This window comes from Buceros rhinoceros, unplaced genomic scaffold, assembly GCF_000710305.1.
Source record: "Buceros rhinoceros silvestris isolate BGI_N320 unplaced genomic scaffold, ASM71030v1 scaffold11702, whole genome shotgun sequence".
Classification (NCBI taxonomy): Eukaryota; Metazoa; Chordata; class Aves; order Bucerotiformes; family Bucerotidae; genus Buceros; species Buceros rhinoceros.
In genome coordinates, this window is record NW_010398340.1 from 3,688 (window position 1) to 24,199 (window position 20,512).

Here is a 20,512-nt window from a genome sequence, read left to right on the forward strand (position 1 = left end):
TTCTGAGTTAATTTTGGAAATGGATCAGAAATTATGAAGATCTGTTTTGAAAGAAAGGCAGTAAAAAAAAAAATCCAGTTTAGTGATGCACAATTCCCTTCATGAGATTACAAATCAGCACAAAATAGGTTATATTTTAAACTTTGGATTCTTTTGTAAACTCACTGAGTTCAGTAACCCTTGTCTTTTGAGGAGAAAGAAAAAAGGAGGACATGCTAACAGCAACTTATTTAAAACTGTGAGCTTTCTTTTCAGACTGAGACAGTCTTTTTAAGGGTGGTTTTCTGTCTCCTTGTATTCAACATGATAAGCTTAGTAGAAAAATATCTCGTGTTCCATATTCAGAATTGTACAACGAACCTGAACTGTGGTGATTATTGATATTAGGTGGTGTGAGGAGTAATACAGAGTGTTGCTTTTAATCTTTCGCTTCCTCCTGTTCCATGCAGGTCATATTCCCAGTGCAGCTTGTGTTGAGGCTGCTCAGAGGAAACGTCACCTAGCCAGGACACAGGCTGATTATCTTCCACTGGATGTTTCAAATGGTCATCAAGTATCTTGGAGAAGAGAAAGCAGTGACCTAGAGAGTGAAGATGAGTCTGATATGAAGAATCTCAATTTTGTTCCTAAAATGAGAACTCTTAGGCAGAGGATGACTGAACACATGGGTGAGTTTGTGCCGTTTCTCCCAGTGGTTGTGGCTTTGTTTTACTGATGTCTGGAGGAATGTGGGACGTGTCTAGTAACGAGCGAGCGCAGCACAAGTCTTTGCTCCTCAGGGATCTTGGCAAAAGGCTTTACAGCTGGTACTTGAGGTTTATATGGGATGCTAAACTGGTCTCACTAATGTGGTGGTACAGGTGTTTGTAGAAACACTTAAAAAATTATTTTTTGTGTTGTTGACTGCAAAAAATTGCTTCGTAGGAGGCACAGTAATTAATGTGGATAAAGTTGCTGTCAATCCTGCGTCCTACTTCTGGTCGTGTATTCCGAGTGCTCTTTCTGCATCAATGTTATGACTATTCTTGAAAAAGGAAAAAAAAAAACCCCAATAATCCAACCCTGCAGAAGCTCTTGCAAACCTCTTGCACCCAAAGCATATCTGGCTTTTTCATTGCTTTTATCCTCTTATAACTGCTTGTAGTTTATGAAGCACTGTTTTACTTTATTATTTGAATAAGGGTTATAAGGAATACATAACAGTGAGCTGATTCTGCAATTCTAATTAATGCTAATGAGATTTTTTTGTGTGTCTGTAGTTGACCGTACATTTTGGAGCACTCAAGGATTTGCTGTATAATGACACTATGTTAATAGGCTGTCTTTGTACTCTTACTTACATGTATTAAACACAGCTTTGCTTTGAGATGGAAAACTGAGAGGCTTGTGCTCCTCATATTGTAGTAGTAGTTGTCTGAGGAACACTGTTGGGGAAATTAATACTGGTGTCAATTCTACAAATCCCACTAGCCATTTCCAAGCTTTCTTTGCCTTTTGGTTGGGAAGTCCTCCATCTGAAGGTTTTTCATCTGCTGGTTTTTGTGTCTCGTTTCCCAGTAATGGTTGGGAGAACCCTTGTTGCTTTAGAACATGGGAGGGAAAAACAAAAGGTGTAATTACATCTGCTAATGATTGTTTTAACTTGCAGTGTCTGTGAGCGGTGAATCAAGTGAAGATGAAGCACAAATTAAGTGGGAAGAACAGCAAATAAAGAAAGCTGTTAAACTCTCTCAGGTGACACATGCTTTTCTAACCTCTGAATGCTGTTTTTTGCTCAGAAGAAGGAGAGTTTGTGTGGAGTACTGTCATCTCCTTCCTGCCCTCTCATTAGGGAGGTTTTTAGGAAGTTATACCCTGATTCTTCAGGGAAAAGATGATTAGAAATACAGGAAGATGATAATGAAAATCTTTAATATCCATCTAGCTGTTCAGAAGCATGGTTTTGTTGTCTTCCTGAAAGGCAGGTACCTGTATGTGATGGAAGACTGAAAAGCAGCGAATAAAATTCTGAACCCTGACTTCTTTTGCTGCCATGCAAGGGATCTTGAAAGCAAGAGTATGCAAATAATACCAATGTTTAAAAGGCATGAAGCAAAAATGATTCTTTTATTATACTAAATTTTTGTTGGGTAGCAATCTGAGAGCTCTTTTTACAGTTCAGCAGAATTTTGTCTTTTTATTCTTCTGGTAAATAACAGGCAAAAGTAAACTGTGTATCTTCTGATGAACTGAGCATTTTGTTTCTGGCTTGCATCACCTACTCTGGATCAGACTAGGACAATCTGAACAACCAGTTCTTTATGTCAGGATAGAAAATTTTGCCTGTTAAATGGGAGTAGTTAGGATTGGGAGAAAGATACATCTTTCTGCTGCTGAATTTTGAATCTGATATGATTGATATCCTTAGGTCCTCACATTCTACTGTTTCTGGAAAACATAATTTCTGCTGTTCAGGAAACTACGTACTTTTAGTAGACCTTGTTAGTCATGGACTTAATTGCTTCAACTGATTATGTTTTGGCTAGATTTGTAATACAGACTTCTGTTTTAGAATGCAAAGTGTCTTCTAATTCATAAGCTAAAATTCAGTGGAATCCTTCTTGAATTATAATTACAGTTAAACTGAGTTGTCAGTGAAAAACCTGTCTTTATCAGAAGGTGGCATTCATATTTATTGGCGAGAAGTCAGAATGTTTAACTATGGGAAAATAGAATATTAAATGACTGATAGATGGCAAATAATTTATCATAAATATATTCAAGTGGTTTTAGAAAAGCAAGAAATGAGTAAAATTGGATATCATCACTGCTTGGCTGTTGTTTGTTTCTACATTTTATGTTTAGAATCTTGATACTAGCAGTCTCAGCCATCAGTACAGAAGCATTGCTACATTACTGAAAGCTATTAAGATTTTCAGACCAAAACATTAACTTAAGTGTACCCTAAATTATGGATTACTTTGTGCTGTTTAGTTGTATATGCACTATATGTTTTTATATAACATATATGCAGTGCTTTATACTTTCAGTTTTCCTTGGTTTTGTGTTGTAATTTTCTGAACAACGTTTTCTGTACTTAATTTGATGTTTGAAGGATGTATCTTTATATCATATGCTGTGTGTATTCAAGTGATAAGTCTTGTTTATCTGTATAGCTGCAGAGGGAAAAGTTGTATAATGGGTTTATTAAAAATTTATACTTAAAATTCTTGTAGGAAACTTATGATGATCTTTCCCTGCATAAGTCTCAGCCAGCTAAGCCAAAGTTTGAGCCTTCTGTTTCTCTGCCACCTGTGGATTTGGAAATTGTGAAGAAGCGACTGACCGAAAGGTAAATCCTGTGCTTATGAACTTCACTTTTGAGTTGTTCGAGTTTCTGTCACAGAATGAGAGATGACAGATTTGAAGTCTTACTCTTTTTCCAGAAGGAAATACTGGAGGATTTTTTGTGTAATAAGCCTGTTATGATGTCCGGTACAGTACAACAAATTTTTAGCTTTACCTGGTAATGCTTTGTTGTAGGGAACCATTTCAAGAGTGTTTTATCAACTAGAACGTCAGAGAGTAGCCTCATTTAAATGGCATCACTTTTTTGTGCTTGGTAGTAGTTTTTGACAGGAGCGTTGGTTCAATGTTATGTTTGCCCAGCAAGCAGAACTTGAACCAGGCCAGACAGAGCTGGCAATCCTAGCCTTCTTATGGTGGTTCTTAGACCAGCTGCAAAAATAGTTTGGTATTTCTTAAAGCAGCAGTAATTCTCTGCAGCCTGTTCAGGGAAACTAGAACCTGCCTTGAATTTTTTTTTTTTTTCCCCCCTAATGTGCCAGGCTGTGACTTTTAGCAGTTCAGCAGCTGTTGTGTGGGCAGTTGAAGTGTCCTGGGGTAGAAGAGGGAATCTGCAAGAGGGTGTGTGAGAAGGACAGCTGGGGTCAGGTATCCTAGGGTATAGCATCCCCTGTCATCTCTCAGAGCACTGGGAAGCAGCTGTTAGATAAGTTTAGATAAGTAACATCACACAGCTGAAACATAAATACATGCTACTGACTTGCACCAAGCTCTTCCTGTAAATGTTTTTCTGTGTGTAGGCCATCACTGACCGGTTTGTTTAAAGATTCCAACTAAACTGAACTAATTATTTTTGTGGCATTGCTTGCTTTCTTAGCCATAACCACCTGAACTGAATGAGTTAAATTAAGTGGGAATTTATGTATAGAATCCAATAAATATGAGAGTAAGGCTCTCCAGAGAGGAAAACCTATTCAGAAAATAGCAACGAGGGGAGGGGGAACCTGTTTGATGTGAAATTGATAGATGTGTTTAACATGATAAATGCTGAAATTGTTTGGGTTTTTTTACTTGTAGTACAGTAGAGATCAATAACTTAGTTCAGTTATTTTCATTGAAAAGTGTTCTTTGCTTCAAGCAAGTTAGCTAAGTTGTGGTTTGTTTCTTTGTTCTCTTACAGACTTGCTCGAGCTGAGCAGTCACTTGGGATATGTAAGAAGGGAAGGGGGTGAGGGGAAAATGAGGAGTTGTAATGTATGTAAATGTTTCTGTGTCACTTAAAAGTTAGTGACAGCTGTAGACAGAGGTTCCTGGGATTTATTATCCACTAGCAGCAAGAGTCCTCAGTTGATTTGTATTTAGTACTGAGAATGCCATCCATGCAACTTGTATTAAACTAGTGTGGTCATGCTGACATGAACTGAATGTCACCAGGTTGCATTGGGTAGAATCCACTTAATGTGATAACACAAAATTTGGCTTTTGGAAGTGTGGTGTAATGAGGAATCTAGGTAAAATGTCAGTGGTGCTTTAAAAACTAGCACCACATAAGTGATGTTGGAGTCTCCAAAGCATGATGCTTGTCCACATCCTATGCTTCTGCAAGTGTTGGCATGGATAAACCTTCCAATGCTTCTTAGCTCAAATGAAAGTACTATTATTAGTACAGGCAAAGATTTTGTATGTGATCATTATGGGGAAAATGCTTTGGAATGATTCAGCTGTTAACTTGGCAATAGTTTTAGTTGTCTGGATTTCTCTTTTTAGAATAACGTCATTACAGGATGTGCACCGTGCTCACCAGAGGGAGTATGAAAAATACATGGAGGACATTGAGAGTTCAAAGATGGCTGTCCAGGAGTTAGAGAAGTCTTCGGATGCAGCTCTGAATTACAAATTCTACAGGGCCATGAAAACATATGTGGAAAACTTGATAAACTGTTTGAACGAAAAAGTATATATATTTTCCTTTTTTTTTTTTTTGTTAAGATGATGAAGGTTCATTCTGTCAGTGAAAGTTGAGAGGATTTTGTTTAGGAATTATCAGGGACACCACCCAATTAAAAAGCAGTTCTATCAAGAGTTTTAATGTTACAGGAAACAAAATACAGGGAAAACAAACCAACCCTCACCTGAAGTGATGATCAAGGTAGTATAGCTATACTGGCTTGAGCTGTCATCTCACATAGATACTGTTGGGTGAAAACAAAATGTTATTGGAGAGTTTTTTCTGCAAGTCTAGTAACCAGAGTGTGCTGAAGTTGGATGACGTGGCACTTAAATTCATTTTTGGGGATCTCTCAATCTCTTTACTCAGACTTACGTAACAGAGGTAATAAAGGATTTCACATCTGTGTGAGAATTTGACTACGTTATTGTCTGCATCTGTTTCCTGAACTGCAAATTTGGCGTATTAAAAAGGTTGAGGGGAAGGGGAGGAGCAACTTCAAGTGTGGCTGCAGTGAAAGTAAAATGCTGTTATCCTCTATAGATAATGCTATCAAATCTATGTCACTTAATAGCATTGTAATTGTGAATTTCTTTATGTAACTTTAAAGAGAAAAAATGTTAGTTAATGAATACATTTTGTTTAATGGCTAGCAGCTCAAAAGCAAATTGAAAGTAGGTAAGGGCTCCAGTAGTGTCTGCTCCCGTTTATGTGAAGTCTTGGGTAGTTCTGTGATGAACAACTGGCTTTAGTTTGTGGTTTTCAGCCTTACAAAAAAAAAAAAATAACCAGGAACTTACTTTTCAACCTGTGATACTTTGGTTCTAATTTCACATCCATACAGAAAACCCATGGAAGCTGTTTTTTTGTTCATTCTTTTGGGATTTTAATGAATTGAAAATGTGATTACTGTTTCCTGTATTTCAGCTGAAGTACATTAATGAGCTAGAATTGGCTGTACATGTACTTCTTCAGCAGCGAGCCATGAGAATAGTGAATCGGAGGCAAGATGAGCTGAAAAATGAAACTGCTTATATTCAGCATCTGACAAGTTAGTATGAAGTTAGAATGTATTTTCTTATTGAAACATTCCCCTTTGAGCAGAAATATACAGTTCCTTTTCGGATGAAGTTTTAAATTTTCTTCTTTGATCTCCTTTCCCCTTCCCATTGTCAGGATGTGTGCTCTGCTATACCTCAGCTGAAATCCTTACCTCAGTAATACCTATCATACTGTTTCTCTCGTTTAATAGTGAACGTAACGTGACCAGGTACTTTGTATTGAAAAAGAAAAATGGAGTCAGTTTACCAGTAGGTCTTAAGTTGGAGAAACCTTGATTGAATGAAAAAAAGCAATGAGAGTGTCTTTAGAGCTAAGTGTGTGTTCAAAGGGAGATTTCAAAGCATGAAAGGGACGTGAAGGGAAGGACATGAAGAAAGACACCACTCTGAATAAGGGTTTAGTCTGAAACAAAATGGTGTTTTCCGGTCACTAGAAAAAATTATTAAAATTTTCTCATCACAGGTTTCTTTCCACACCAATGTATTGTTTGTATGCCCTGGGAATCTTTAGCTGATGCTATTTAAAAACCCCAAACCCTTCAAAACCGAACTGTTTAAAACGGTTCAGGCAAAGCTAAGAGCAATATGCTTGGAGCCCCTGGGAACAGATGGAGGCCGGATGTACCAGTTTCTGGTAACTACTCGGCATGGGTTCAGTCTTCTCACTACATGGATAAACTGCCGATTAGAGAAAGGTAGCAGCCTGTATGGCTTTGTAAAGTGTTAAGGAGAAAAGGGAAGTGCCGTAATAATAGTTGCCATTAAAATGACTTGACTTACAGCTCACTACAAATGAGACTGTACTTATGTTTAGGTGTGTTTAACCGTGCTTTGTTTCCCTCGTTGTATTTAATATAGTGGAAAGGCTGTTTTTTCTTACGTGATAACAATTCAGTAGTAGTATGCTTTTTTGTTGACGTGTTGTGCACCTATCAGGCAGCTAATAGCGATACAACTGAGTGGCCCACCTAGAAAATGCTTCTAGCTGCTTCTGCTGTGAATCAGAGCAAGGGTAACCAGTGTCACGCAGAGACAGCGGGGAGCCAGCTAGTCTTGAAGTCTAAATACAGTGATACTGAATAGTGTAAATCAGGGGTTTAACTTTCATTACAGTGTAATGAAACCAGGCTTTGGTAGTTACTCTGATTTATTACATGGTTTCATTCTTGACATACAGATGAAGGTAGATCCCTACACTTGCCTTTCACACTGCTAAGAAGGCCCTATTGTGGAAGTCACTAACTTCCTTTTCCAGGACTGGGAAGCAGTAAATGTTGACTGAAGTGTCACAAACTCCCCTTTCATTCGGCTGCTGTAGCGGAACAACCACACCCGCCTACATGCAGTTAATACTTACTGTGCGTTAACTCTGGAGACTGTTAGAGTTTTGATTAGGAGATTTGATTTTTCTTAACTGTCTTCCAAATGAAGAACGATAGAATCAGTGTTTCCTTATTGAGAAAATAGGAACTTAAAATTCATACCATTTTATTTTTGGCTGTTTCTGTCTTTTGATAGGTGGCAATCGCAAACCAACTAATGACGGATTGGAGGGTGCTGAGAAGTCACAGCTTCTGGAAATGTGTGAACATCGGAGGTAGGTATTAGGTATATATGTATGCTTAACTGATAAATGCACTGTGCTCTGGCTTTCTGTCGCTTTTGCAGTGATGAATGGAAACCTGTAGAATTACTAAATGAGATTATACAAAAAATAGGTATTAGCTTTCCAAAATTCAAAGTTTTTGGAAACTATCTATTTGTTAATGACATAATTTTCAAGTTGATTTGAATCTGAATGCTGGTAGATATTGTTATTTTAAACAAGTTTTCAGTGAGGCTATTTACAGAACTATATGACAAGCTTTTCCTGTCCTGTTGTAATAAATTTATTACCTTACACAGAAACACATTTTTGTATTATTGTGTAGGTAGCAAAACAAGTCAAGCAGTATTGTTGCTGCTGGGAGGGTGGTGGTTGTGGTGAGTGAAGCAAAGCAATATCTAGCCCCTCCCCTGCTATCAGTGTAGGCCAGATACTACATTTTGGATATTAGTGTACAGAGATTGCAACTAATTTTTTTGTTTTCCAAAGTTATTGGGAGCTTTGAAGGTTTTTCAGCTGCATTAGTGTCTTAACTCATAACTGTGCTTAGAAGCAGCAAGAACCTTTGAATTTTAATGGATGAAAAATGGTATAATAATAACTTCCACTTGAAGCAGTAACCTTTAATTGATGTAAATACCTGTATAAAAGTATTTATGCCATATCACTTACCCATTATGCATCATTTCTAGTGGGAGAGATGCAAGGTACTAATTTTGCAGGCTGTTATGATTCTTGGTGTCATGGCAATAGTTTTTTGAGCCCAACTGGCACTTGGGTTATATCACAATTTTTCTGTGGGTTGTTGCACAAGTAATCCAGGACTGAGATGTCAAAGACCGAGCTCAGTAGTTTCCTGTACACTAAAACTGTCAGGGGCAGTGTCCACTACCATGGTAGGTGTTTGGTGTTCCGGGGGGATGGGTTATTAGCCCCATCAACACAAACGAGGTGAAGTGGAACTTATTACATGGTTCATAGAAGATGTTAGAGCCTCTGACATCCTCTATGTCAGTTCCCAAAGTCCCTTCTTCCACAGTATGTCCTATTTATGTCCTATATTATGTCCTACTCTTCAGCTTATGCCTCAATAAGGTCTGTGATTGTTTCTTTTTGTTCCCAATGAATATTATCCATAGATAATGTTTTAGAGGATAGTAGGAAAGTCTTTGAAGATGTACGTGCAGATTTTTGTGACATCAGAAAAATCCTCGTAGTTACTGCTGGTCCCTGATTTCCTTAGTCTGTTGCTTTTGCAACTTATAAAATGTACTAAAAGTAAGTTGGATTATTTTTTGTTAAGCTTCCTTTTGCTCACGTGGGAAAGGATAACTCATCTGAGTTCATTACAAAATACAGGACTCTCAGACGGCAAGTGAGAGAGTGTTCGGGAGAAGCTGATCACCACGAAGGCATGTCGAGTGATGATGAGCTGACTCCAACAGAGGTGACCAAGTTCCAGAAGAGCAGAGGTTGGTGACAGTCTTAATGTGATGTTCTAGAACTAACTCTCTGATACTTTTTAATGATGTTTTTTTTTCCTTAGGAATGGGGAAGAAATGACTTTGAGTTACATATTCTTGGTTACACACTGTAGAAAAGAAATTAATTCCGTCAGTTCTGGCTAATGACTTGGGAAGGTGTATGAATATAGATTTCTTTTGGTATGAGTTATGTGGTAGTGGCATTACCATGACTGTTTCGACTAGAAGTAAGCTCATTTAGATTATGCCAAAGCTGATCTGATGGTATTCAGTGCAGTGCTACAGTGTGTTTTGTATAATTGATTAATTTTCTGGAGACAGAGTGAATTAATTGGAATTTTAATTATCTTGAAAGAGTGGGTGAAGAGGAAGAGTGAAAGGCTTAATACTGTTTCTCCAGAGAGCAGGAGGGTTTTCATGTCTGAAATTTTATCAGTGGTATGAAGTTTAAAAATGGTGGTAGTGTAGATCTGTGGAATAGATCATGAAAAACCATGCCTTTTTTGGTCTTCTGATGTATTTTTTTTCTGAAACTGGGTTTTCTAGGGAGCCAGTTTTAAAACTCATTTCAGTGTCAGGTGTGTCAAAGATAAGTGACAAATGCAGTTAATTATCATACAGCTATTTGTGTCCTGTAGATGCATCAACTCTTCAGCTTATGCCTCAATAAGGTCTGTGATTGTTTCTTTTTGTTCCCAATAAATATTATCCATAGATAACGTTTTAGAGGATAGTAGGAAAGTCTTTGAAGATGTACATGCAGATTTTTGTGACATCAGAAAAATCCTGTTGAAATTCCAGGAATGGAAAGAGAAGTTTCCTGACTCTTACTGTGAGGCTTATATCAGTTTCTGCCTGCCTAAGCTATTAAATCCATTGATCAGAGTTCAGCTAATAAATTGGAATCCTCTTGAGGTAGGTGCATCAACTGACTGACTTTTTCTTCAAAAATTGTATGTGTGTTTGAGTATTATGTATTAATATGAAAGATTTTTTTTCTGTACGTAGCACAGTGTACTCGAATTGAATAGAAAGATACTTTGTTGGTCTCAGTAACCGAATCATGTGGTTGAAATCTTCTTTCCTTTCTCCTTGTCCCTTTTGCAACACAAGAAGTCTTCTGAGTTCTTTGAAGACGCTTTAGCAATCCCACCATTTAAATTCTAGCTTTAAATCTTGTTTTCCTGATTTGCTGTTTTGGTCTGCTCAGTGATAAGGGTGGATCTGAAATAAGTGGGAATCTGTGGCATCACTAGATGGAGCTTTTCTTTTAATTCTGACAGGCTGAACCGACTAACAGGAGTGATCTTTTCGCAGAATTTTGCAGAGTTGGAAGAGATGCCATGGTTTAGAGCTATAGAAGAATTCAGTGATGCCAGAAACAAATCTGAATCAAAAAGAGATGATAATCCTGATAAAGAAGTTTTGCCCAGAGTGATTGAAAAAACTATTCTTCCAAAAATTACAGGTATAGTAAGATTGTTTTGAAAATGTTCACTGCAGCCAGGCAATGAAACATTAAATAAAATGGACAGCTGTCAAATAACATTAAATATATAATGGTGCTCCAGGTAGTTCCATGGAGTGAGGCTAAGGTAGCCTTTTTTAAGGTTATTGTGAGAAGTTTAGCTTTTTATATGTTCTGTTACACTATAATGCCTTGAAACTAGAGCAGATAACTGCTTGCATATTGTGAATTAAAGAAATTCCTGCTTTTTTTCAGCATTTGTGAAGAGTGTGTGGGATCCTTTATCTACTTCACAGACAAAGAACCTTGTACAGCTTTGCAACAGCATCTTTGAAAAACAAGTCCTTTCCAAAAATGAATGCAGTCGAGCAAAAGAGGTAAAAGCTCCTGTTGTATTGGGGGAGAACCTCTCCCAGTGAGTGTGCTTTCTGCGCTTGCAGGAGCACGCGCTTAGCGCATTGTCTTGAAGTTGTACAGTTCTGATGAGTTGTTTGTTTTGTCACTTTATACTGAGGAGGTTTAAGAGTTACACTCCCAGCTCTCTGATGCTCTCAGATGTTCTTTGATGCTGATGGGAGATGGGACACTCTTGAGGCAGGCATTAGCTCCTGTTCCTAGAAAAACTGCTTACATCTGTCAAGAATCTTATCACAGATCTAATCTTCACTGCAGTATCAATGGTTAGGATTTAGACTTACATTTAATTATCTTCCAAAATTTGAGCTTTAAATGCTAATAATGCTGGTGGTCAACTCCTTAAACTTTATAAATAAAAGTAGATCTAGAATTTTAAAATTTGAAAATCCTCTAAGGTTAAAGGGCTAGGAGAAAGAGTACTTTCTACTCTTGGCAATCTTTTAATAATTACTTTTATACAGATAGTCACTGTTAGCATGCCCTTGTTCAGCCTGATTCCAGTTCTATTATGATATCAATCTGGAGGTTTATCTAAGTATAGAGCTAGTGAAATGGGATGGATGTTTAGGCCCCGAGTTTGAAAATAAATACTTTTAAGAAAATGTTTATGCCTTCTTAGTGAACCTTCCAAAGGCTGCTGATTTGAAATCATGACTTGAAGTGGTACATGACCTTAGTCAAGATACCGTTTGTATAGAAAGTAAAGTAAACAAGAACTTTTAATTAAATAAAAAGGCTTTAAAAAAAAAAAGGTAGGTGGGAATCTATGGCACTTAAAAACACCTAAAACTCCTAGCTATGGTCAATTTTTTTTTTACATAGAATGTCACAGCTTTTTTATGGAGAGCCTATGCAAATAACTTTGTTAATCTGTGCAGTTTTCCTGCTGCTTTGCAAATTAACATGCAAAAAAAGGCTTCACTTAGGGAAATAATGTCATCTTAAAAAAAACCCCAAGCCCTCAAGGTCAAGCCTATAGATAATTACAATTGTTTTGAATATATTTAGTGTGTATTACATACAAGTGGTAACTGTCCTTGCCTCCAATTAACACATTACAACTTCTAGATGAACAAAATAACCATTGAAGTTGTTAAAAATGAAAGATGAAGTCTTGTGAGGATGCAGTAATAATTCTTTTTTTATTAGGATTTGGTGAACATGGTTGTCCAAAGAATGAAGAAATCTGTGGAGGAAGATGTCTTTATTCCTCTGTATCCTAAAAGGTTGGCTGACTTGGGGTCTCTTAAGCTTTTGTTTTTTTCAGTTTCCTCTGCCCTCTCCCCGACAGTTGTAGATATGGCATATTGTAGGCACCCATTAGCAGCTAATGGAACAAACATGCCTCTGTTTTATTATAGGAAAGGTTATGAAGCCTTATTCCTTTTTATGAACCCTTTCTAATAAGGGTAACTCTTCTCACTTAATCCTTCTTTGCCCTTGTAATCAAAAGCTTTCCGTACATGAGAGTCTGGATTTAGTGTAGCAACTTATATTTCAGGGTCTGTGTTAGTTTAGGTGGTCTAATGTCACACACACGTGTCTCCCGATTCTTCCTGACATCCCTGAAACAGGGGTTTTGTTGTTGGTAGTTATTACTGGACACTATTTCAAAGATGGGACCAAGCAGGAATCTGGGAGATGTTGGGATTAAGATATAGCTAGGAGAGAAGCTTTGATCAAGCTGGTGTAGGATGTTTGGTTCTAAGCAATGCTGTTTTGATCTGAGTCCATGAAATGTAGACATGGGTGCTTCTAATTGTTAATTTTATTGGAAATTATTTTGTAGTAGTTGTATTATAATGGGTTCAAATAGACAGCTGTTTCCCCAGACCATTATTCTCACTGTGGCAGTCACTGCTGAAAGAATTCCAGATTTAACATTCATTTGTATCTAAGAGATCAATTGCATGTTTATCTTCTTTTGAAAACAAACGAACAAATTCCTTATTTTAACTCTTTTTCTTCTTGCTCTGACCAGTACTGTGGAAGACAAGTCATCACTGCATTCAAAATTTCAAGACAGACGGTTTTGGTCAGCTGTTAAGGTAGGGAGAAATACAGCTGTTTTTTCCTTTGAAACTGATTTTAGTGGAAAAGTATTTTGCAGTCAGGAAATAGATCTTCAGGCGAGATGGGTTCTTGGGAAACTAATACTTTTTTGTTATGATGGATGACCATTTTTCTCAGTGAAGGATTGTGTTCTCCATGTAACCTACATGTGATGATTTAAGAATGAGCTACAAATTAATACTTTATTTCTGTTACCCAACTGGTACATCTCCTGCAAGAGACTTTCATCTGACCAGCTGTTCCTGCTGGTTCATTTTTCTTTCTTGAGTGGGTCAGGCAGGCCTGTTGGCCTTACACCATATTAGTTAGTCACTGTCACCTAGCACTATGGGGACAGACAGGTTCTTGGGGATCCTGGGCACAGTGATGATGGCACTGCCGTGATGATGGTAGGTACAATTAAAGCTTTATTTTTTTTTAACAGAATTGTATGATCAGAGTAGCGCAGTATTTGTATAAACAGAATCAGTGTAGCACAGTTTTATGAGTAGCGTAGCAGAGAGTATATAGCACAGCTTAGCTTACGGCTCCTAATCACCTGGACTCTGCAGATCAGGTCCGATCTTAATATGTGGCTTGCTGTATCAATGTGTCATAATCTAGACTAGAAACACATAAAAGAATAGAGTCAGCCAGTCTTCAGAGGAAGCAGGTGGTAGTGGAGGCAGCCCTGGCCACCATGGGGGGCTCATAGGTCTCCCTGTCCAGCAGCAGTTCTGGTGCAAGTTCCCCATAGGACTTGTATGTGCTTGATTTTATAGACAGTGCTTTGTGTGCTCTTATGCTTCCCTGTTCTGTGACGGGGTCATCACCACCACCAGGTTGGCTGGGTCCCTGAGACCTTCAAGGCCGGTAAGGAAGGGGAGTGGTCAGTGTGGCACCCAGGAATTTTGAGGCTGACAGGGAGGGGAAGAAGAAATCTGTTTGGTTCATCTGTTTGGTGTGTAGGACCTTCGTGGCCTGGTAATGAGGAGAAAAGGGGCTAATACATGACCAGCTTGGTCACAGAGAGTGGCCATTTGCCTTATGAAATGTCATTAGTTGTGCTAACCCTTATTGTAGAATATCATTACTTCATGTTTGGATAAGCATTTCAGTATAGTTTTACTTTTGGGGTGCTGAGTTGGGAATTTCTGAATGTCCATGATTCAGTTCCTACTTAAGATGTTTTTCCTCTAGTAGGAGCAGATCTGGATTCTTACTAAAGATGAGACTTAGATGCATAAAAGCCTACTGAAATCCCAGACAATATTCCAGTTCCCCTGCTATTCTTGATGCCTAGACCTGCAGAGGCTTCCTGTAGGCAGGGTGCAGAGCTTTCTTTTTGCTGAAAAGCCTGGAAAGTTGGCTGTGCTGAGGTCTGTTTGGCAAAGGACTTGTCACCTCTGCTCCTGGGGTGAGCTGCTGTGCGTAGACAGATGAAGAGAAAGCAGAAGGCTTATTACTTAGTGGTATTAACAAAAACCAAGGGAGACTTGGGATTCTGATCCCACCTTCTAGGACTGTGTGTGGTGTTTGTGTTTGGAAGTCAGACCTGGGTCCTTTTCCTCTGAAGCTTTTTCCTTTTAGTTTTTGATTTCTATCTTCACTATCACAATGGTGATCTTTGAAGGAGTGATACTGGAGAGCAGTTTAAAGTTCTTACTCTGTGTATGTGTTGGATACTTGTCTCGTCGCTTTTTCTGGAGTGGAGGCATGAATTCAGTCAACCCAGGGTAAATAGTACCGCAACTCATCTGTGTTAAAACTTTTGGGACTTATTTCTTAGACTAGTGTAACTCATCTGTGCTCAAGACTGCTCTCTGGCACCGTGACCCACTGCCCTTGTGCAGCCCCCTGTTCATGCTGTTAACCCTGTCTTCCAATGTGGTGTGCTGCCTTCATAGTGCTCATTAGGAATGGCCTCTAAACCGTGCCCAGAAATTGATGGAAGTTCAGTGTTTGTACCCTGGTGTTGCCTGACTTGTGGATACAGCATATGGGTCAAAACGTGCCTCTTGTTTGCTGCGCTGTGTGCTCTCCTGATGAATGCTGGCCAGTGGAAGCACTTCTTTAATCTGTGTTTTAGTCACTTGTGCAGGTAGATGGAGTGTCCCATCAGACCCTCCAGAGAAATGTGCAAAGGTGGTGGGCTCTGTGCGTGCTTTTTGACTGGCGACTGCGAAGATGCAGGCTGTATCTGTGAGGGTGAAATACCTTGAGGTTAACAGTGACCTGAAAATCAACCTGTTCTGTGTTAAGGGAAACAATAGTCATATTCTTACATCAAACTCAAAAGGATTTTTAGTGACAGAAAACTCTCAGCACCTAACGATACTCATACTGACTGCAAAAAAAATCTCCTTGTGGGGCTATGAACCCTGGCTACTAACCTCGTCATATTATGAGGGATTGAGTGTAGTCTTACCCTGAGCAGACGCAGTAACTTCTCTTTTTACTTCTGTCTTGGATTCTCTGATGGTTGCTTAGAATTGGATGTTGCTTGATTTTTGGTCCCTGTTTCTCATAGGAGAAATGTCTTGATACTCTCTTTTTCATGCATTCAGGTTTGACTGCCAGCTCTTCTCTGTAAAGCATAGTCATATTCTGTACTTGGTCCTTAGCAATTTGTTAACTTGTTAGAAGGGTAAATGCTCTTCCCAGCCTGGGGAGGTCATAGATGGACATATTGGGGTACAGTTCACGTGCACGTGTAAAATGAATTACCCTACTTGGTGAGGTTATTTACGATGTGCAGCTTATTAGTTGCTAACTGACAGTAGTGGAGAGTGTGAATCCTCAGCTTTGAGTACTTCAATGCAATGGACATAATACTATCTTTTTATCTTTCATAAAACTTGTAATATTGTGTTTCGGTGCACTTCCAGACACCAGGTATAAATACTCTGTTTCTTCACTCCTGCAGCTGCTCTCCAATGTTCTTCTTTGGGATGGGATTGTACAAGAAGACACAGTCCGTGATTTGGGACTGAGGAAGCTGCTGAATCGTTACCTCCTTCTGAACCTCATAAACATGCCACCAGGGCCAGATAATATAGAAAAGTGTAATAAGGTAAAAGATAACATGTATATTGGAAGAGGGTGTATGCTAAAGCTTTTTAACATGAAGAGGGGTCAAAACTGAAGATGGAACATTAAAAAAAAATTGTTTTTAAATTTAAATCTTTTTTATGAACTTGGTGCATAAAAGCATTTCAGAGCAAATACTGGTCCATAGGTTCTTGAGACTAACTACTTGTAGGGATAATCAGTCCTGGTTTCAAAGAAAATCACATTGCTAATGGTGACTGAATCTCCCAAAAAGTCCATCAGAAGTGACAGGACTTGGTTATATTGAAAGACTTCTCTTTTAAATTTTTTCCCAATATGTTTGGTGTGAACAGGTGGTTGCATGCCTCCCAGAAAGATGGTTCCAAGATCTTCAAAGTGGGTCAACTCTTCCTGAATTGCTGAACTTCTGCCAGCACTTGCTGCAGTGTGCCCATACGCTACACAGGGATAACCACAGGTAGTAGATAAGGCTTTCCTTGGGATTCAGGCACCTTCTTGAACACTTTGTGTTAACCATTTTGGGAACTCCTTAAGTCTCATATTTGACACGTTCAAGGATGTTCTCATCAAAAACAAAACCCAAAAGGTGTTCTTGGATGGAGTCTATAATGTAAAGGAGTGCTTCTGCTGTTTAGCTTACTGTGGTAGCTGGAGGTGCTAGATGCTGGGTACTGTCAGTGATCAGTGTAGCCAAGGTCACCTGATGACAAGGGGCCCAGGAGAGATACCTGACTCTTAATAAAGCGTACGTAAACCAGCTGCGTAAGTGCTAGTATTTTTTAATTTTTTTTTTATTTTTATAGTGATGAAACTAAAGAAGTTCTGCTGCTGATGATGAGAGTCAAAGCTCTGCATATGGTTGAAGACTTCCTTGAAGAGTATAAACTTGAACACCTTAAACCGATGATTGGGAAGTAGAAATTCTTCAAGGAACACATGTATTACTGAAAGACTAACAAGAGTTCCAGTCTGAAATGTAATTAGTGGATCCTGCCCACTCAAGGGTATAGTGGTAATCACAGACTGTGAAATTGTTGAGATTTTTTTGACAAATGTCTTGTCGTGCCATCTACTCCAAGGTTAAGGAGTCTTTTTAGAAGCGATGGTTGTCACAGTAAAGCAGTTGTTTGGGCATTCTAAAATTTATGACAGTGCTTTATTGCTTTATTCTTTTTGGAAGAACTGGAAGGATGGAAAGTGCCTGTAAAGCTTATCGCTCTGAGCCAATAGACAGCTTTACAAGCCGTTTTCAGTATTAATTGTTAAATATCACTCTGACTCAGCAGCTACTGAGCTCTTCTAACTCGTGGTGCACAGAGATATTTTGGTAGGGTTATTGTTAAACCGACCCTGGCGAGAAAGGGGTGTGTAATGTTGCAGGGGTTTGACCCCGGTACAGAAACAAGGGCAGGCAGTGTGGGGAGCAGGAGTTGGGCTGGCAAATGTTTGGGTGGTAAATGTGCATTCAGCAAGGAAGGAGCTGCACAGGAGAACGTGTGGGAAGAGCAGACATGTAGTGAAGACAGTGTCTGATGTGTGTTGGGAGTGTTGTGCTTGAGTGATACAGAGTGAACTCGTGCGCACGGCGCTGGAGCTGTCACACATCCTGCTTTGTCAGGCTTTTCGTAACAGGGATCTTGAGGATGAGAAGCACAAAACCAACTTCGGTTACTTTCCAGTTACTGAAACTCTAGGAAAATCCTCCTTTTGCTTCCCAGTGAGATCTACTAAACCTTACTTCATCTCATAGCCTTATGAAATTCCTAATGTTTTATAACTTTGTATATTTCCAACAGAACTGTTACAGAATAGCAGTGATGCTTTACTGTACAGACTGTAGTGCATCGTATGACTTCATTCACGGAGGCGTAGTCCTTCTTCCCGGAAGCCTGGGAGAACCACAGCTCTCTGGGAAGAAGAAAGCTGGACAACATGGGAGCATCCGGTTCCTCCATGTTGAACCCAGGACAGCATCGCAGACTCTGTGTGCTTACTTGTGACTTTATCTCCAAAATCTTCTGAATTTAACTCTATTTTTTAAGTTAAAAGTATATTTTTGTACAATATTTTAATTGTAAATAGCTTTGATCGGCATTACAGACAAACTATGACTTTTAAAGTAATTGTTTTATTTTGAAAATAAAAATACTTTGTGTTAACGACTTTCAGTTCTTTTAACATGTGAAGAAGAAATGTGTGGAAAGAAACCACAGCCACGCTCAGCTTTCATTAGCTTTAAGAGCTGTGAAATACGTTGCCAATCCTGCTTTCTAATAATGGTGAATTTCTGTTGCTTTTCCTCTCAGCATGTCAACCAAAATGGAGTAGCTGATCAGCAATCACCACAAGCTCATGATCTCACAGGTTTTTTTCTTGTTCTCCTTTGTCTTGTCCCTGCAGAAGGTCTCTCCTGAAGCAACCAACTTTGTGCTATTATAAAAATGTAATAGATATTCTCTCTCAATTTAGCTCTGTAGAGCTTTCTGGAAGAAAGATTGCTTGTAATGATGTGTGAGTAGGGGAAGGCAGTTAACACTTGAGCTCAGCACCCCTCTGTGCTTCCACTATGGAAACAGAGTTCTATGAAACCAGCTGTCCCAGTGTGGAGAACCCATTCTGACACTTCATCATGAACCTTACACTAATTCACATGGTTTGGCTTAAATAAATCTGAAACTGATTTCAGAGCATTGTAATTTGCTGCTCTATCAGACATGTTTTTTTAATGGGAAAACTAAATACTCTCTTACTGAGAGTGTATGGCTGGCTCAGACCTGCCTGCTTCCCTGCTACAGCCCGTTTCTCAAGTTGTGAGTTAAGCAATTCTACACGTGGCTGTTACCTGTCTGTAAAGAGAAGTAAGAGGGGTATTTGGAAATGACAGCACCACTGCTGTGAACAGTAACTCCTTGCTAACTGTCATATAAAAAGGGTTCTGTTCTGGAGCAGGGGTGAACATGGTGTTACGCTCCTGGAAAAAGGAGTGGCTGCTGTCAGGATAGACAGTTAATGCTCAACCACAGAACTCTGTACACTTAGAAATGTTTTGGAAAGGATAACTTTTGTTTATTTTGCTCACGTATATACAAAACTTGACAACTGATAACCCATAGAGTAAACTCAAATATTAATTTTCTCCGTAATTTCTACACGGTAAAAACCACTATTATTTTTTAAGCCCTTCATTCACTTCTTTCCATATTTTCTCCTCTATTTTTGACGTATCATATTCTCGCAGCATATCAAACTCTAGCCAAGGCTGGCTCCACTTCTGCGCTTCTTTCATTTTTTTTTCAGGTAGCTCAAACTTGATTCCTTTTATATTGTATTTTGGCCTTTCCCACCGTTTTGACCATGGCTTAGGTTTCATTCGTACCTGCAGCTAGGGTGAAAGATATAAAAAACTCCATAAAGCGTTAAGTAGCCAAAATTTTGACTGTGAGCTTTGCAAGAGCTGAGATAACTGCTGCTCTAACAGAAAACAGACCAATTTGTCAGTACATTAAGAAACTGGTACTTTACACAGTTAGGAAAAATGGAATTGTGTGTGTCCGCATGACTGTTGTCTTAGTTTCTTTTAAAACATTTTAATTAACACTGTCTTGATTAATGACTTAGTCCTTAACTGACACAAAGAGAAGCAAACTCATGTTTTGGAGTTCTACCCCTGTTCCTATTAAGGAAAAGCAGCAGGACAGGGAAAGGGAGGAATGATCACTCTAGGACACTGAGTTACCAGATGACACTGACAGGGTCTGCTGGTTTCTAGTCTTCTCTGAGATGCAGATTTTAACTGACTCTTCTAATCTTAACCTTCTTTCCTGACACCTACCACTCCCAAACCAGTAACCACATTAACACTAACATTTCTGTAAGAAAAGCTTTACTCTCTGCACGGTGTTACACAAAGCCATTTAGAGGCCACCACTTGCATGCCTTCTAATTAACTACCCAGGATGGTAGATACATTCTCAACATGCTTTCACTACAGAATGGCATCAAGACTTGCCTTGTTTGTATATTTTTGTCACCCTGGTAACTAACGCAATGGAGAAATGCTCAACGGCCTCCAGGCTACTGGTCAGATATGGAAGTTACCAAAATGATCCTCCTCTTTCC

General features: G+C 38.9%; 2 protein-coding genes across 2 annotated transcripts in view; one reads left to right on the forward strand and one right to left on the reverse strand.

The window, feature by feature from the left end:
- The first annotated feature begins 604 nt into the window (after nt 1-604).
- Nucleotides 605-17,311, forward strand: GCFC2 (GC-rich sequence DNA-binding factor 2). Its single transcript, XM_010131067.1, has 15 exons — nt 605-668; nt 1,649-1,734; nt 3,216-3,331; nt 5,053-5,239; nt 6,161-6,284; nt 7,813-7,891; nt 9,260-9,372; nt 10,100-10,299; nt 10,702-10,852; nt 11,108-11,229; nt 12,419-12,495; nt 13,251-13,317; nt 16,248-16,394; nt 16,726-16,850; nt 17,197-17,311. The coding sequence occupies exons 1-15, from the start codon at nt 605-607 to the stop codon at nt 17,309-17,311; spliced, it is 1,773 nt and encodes a 590-aa protein (XP_010129369.1).
- A 2,189-nt stretch (nt 17,312-19,500) lies between these two features.
- Nucleotides 19,501-20,512, reverse strand: part of MRPL19 (mitochondrial ribosomal protein L19) — a gene marked incomplete at its 5' end in the record, with an annotated part of 3,533 nt that continues 2,521 nt past the window's right edge. Inside the window, one exon of the mRNA XM_010131068.1 lies at nt 19,501-19,775. Coding sequence (XP_010129370.1) covers nt 19,560-19,775 — 216 coding nt within the window. The remainder of the gene's footprint in view (nt 19,776-20,512) is intronic.

Bases quoted from the DNA above. Each gene is read 5' to 3' on its own strand.
- GCFC2 (XM_010131067.1), top strand. From the start codon at position 605: ATGAAGAATCTCAATTTTGTTCCTAAAATGAGAACTCTTAGGCAGAGG. The intron at 5,240-6,160 runs GTATATATATTT...CCTGTATTTCAG, and splicing joins TAAACTGTTTGAACGAAAAA to CTGAAGTACATTAATGAGCT. The intron at 16,851-17,196 runs GTAGTAGATAAG...TTATTTTTATAG, and splicing joins CTACACAGGGATAACCACAG to TGATGAAACTAAAGAAGTTC.